Source organism: Loa loa (assembly GCF_000183805.2).
Source record: "Loa loa unplaced genomic scaffold supercont3.4484, whole genome shotgun sequence".
Lineage (NCBI taxonomy): Eukaryota > Metazoa > Nematoda > Chromadorea > Rhabditida > Onchocercidae > Loa > Loa loa.
In genome coordinates, this window is record NW_018112660.1 from 1 (window position 1) to 747 (window position 747).

Below are 747 nucleotides of genomic sequence, written 5' to 3' on the forward strand. Positions count from 1 at the left end.
AGTACTCTTGTCCGCAGTATGGGAAGAATTTCACCCACACAACGAGTCTGAATGCACATAAGAAAATTCATACCGGTAAGAAGTCGTATCAAAATGAAACATCCAACAATCAAATACTCAAAAGGAAACAACCAGAAAATACGACTCACACAGGTAAGAAGCGGTTCAAATGCGAAATATCCAAGAAGGATTTCGTTGCTACACCGAGAACGCATACGAGAATCATACGAGTGAGAAGCCGTTCTCTTGTTCAGAATGCAACATGAGTTTCATCTGGCCATCGCTTCTGAATATGCATAAGAAAATTCATACCGGGGAGAAGCCGTATTCTTGTTCGGAATGTGGGAAGAATTTCGCCCAGTCATCGAATCTGCGTACACATGAGAAAATTCATACTGGTGAGAAGCACTCTTGTTTGAAATGTAACAAAAGCTTCTCCCAATCAGGGAATATGAGAAGACATATGAAGGTTCATGGCAATGCTAGGTTTAGATTCAATTGAATTGCATGCGGTAAAGCTTTCCTGTGGAAAATCTCTTTGAAATCACACATGATGGGCTGACAAACACATTTTAAACTGAAATACGCATTGCTATTTTTCTGGATTTCCTATAGGATTAATTCGTTTTCCCTCACTGTATTGTTAGCATTGTATTCCTTTATATGAAAATTAGTATAGTCCCTCTAAGACTTCTTTTTCGTTCTTCTTATCGTAGTGAATAGAATTTCCCCTTTCATGTTCACTTG

General features: G+C 38.6%; 1 protein-coding gene across 1 annotated transcript; it reads left to right on the forward strand.

Moving 5' to 3' along the window:
• Positions 1-169: 169 nt before the first annotated feature.
• Positions 170-502, forward strand: LOAG_19278 (zinc finger protein; the record flags this gene model as incomplete). Its single annotated transcript, XM_020451929.1, has 1 exon — positions 170-502. One exon carries the CDS (start codon positions 170-172, stop codon positions 500-502), a length of 333 nt encoding a protein of 110 aa, XP_020304264.1.
• Positions 503-747: the final 245 nt, after the last annotated feature.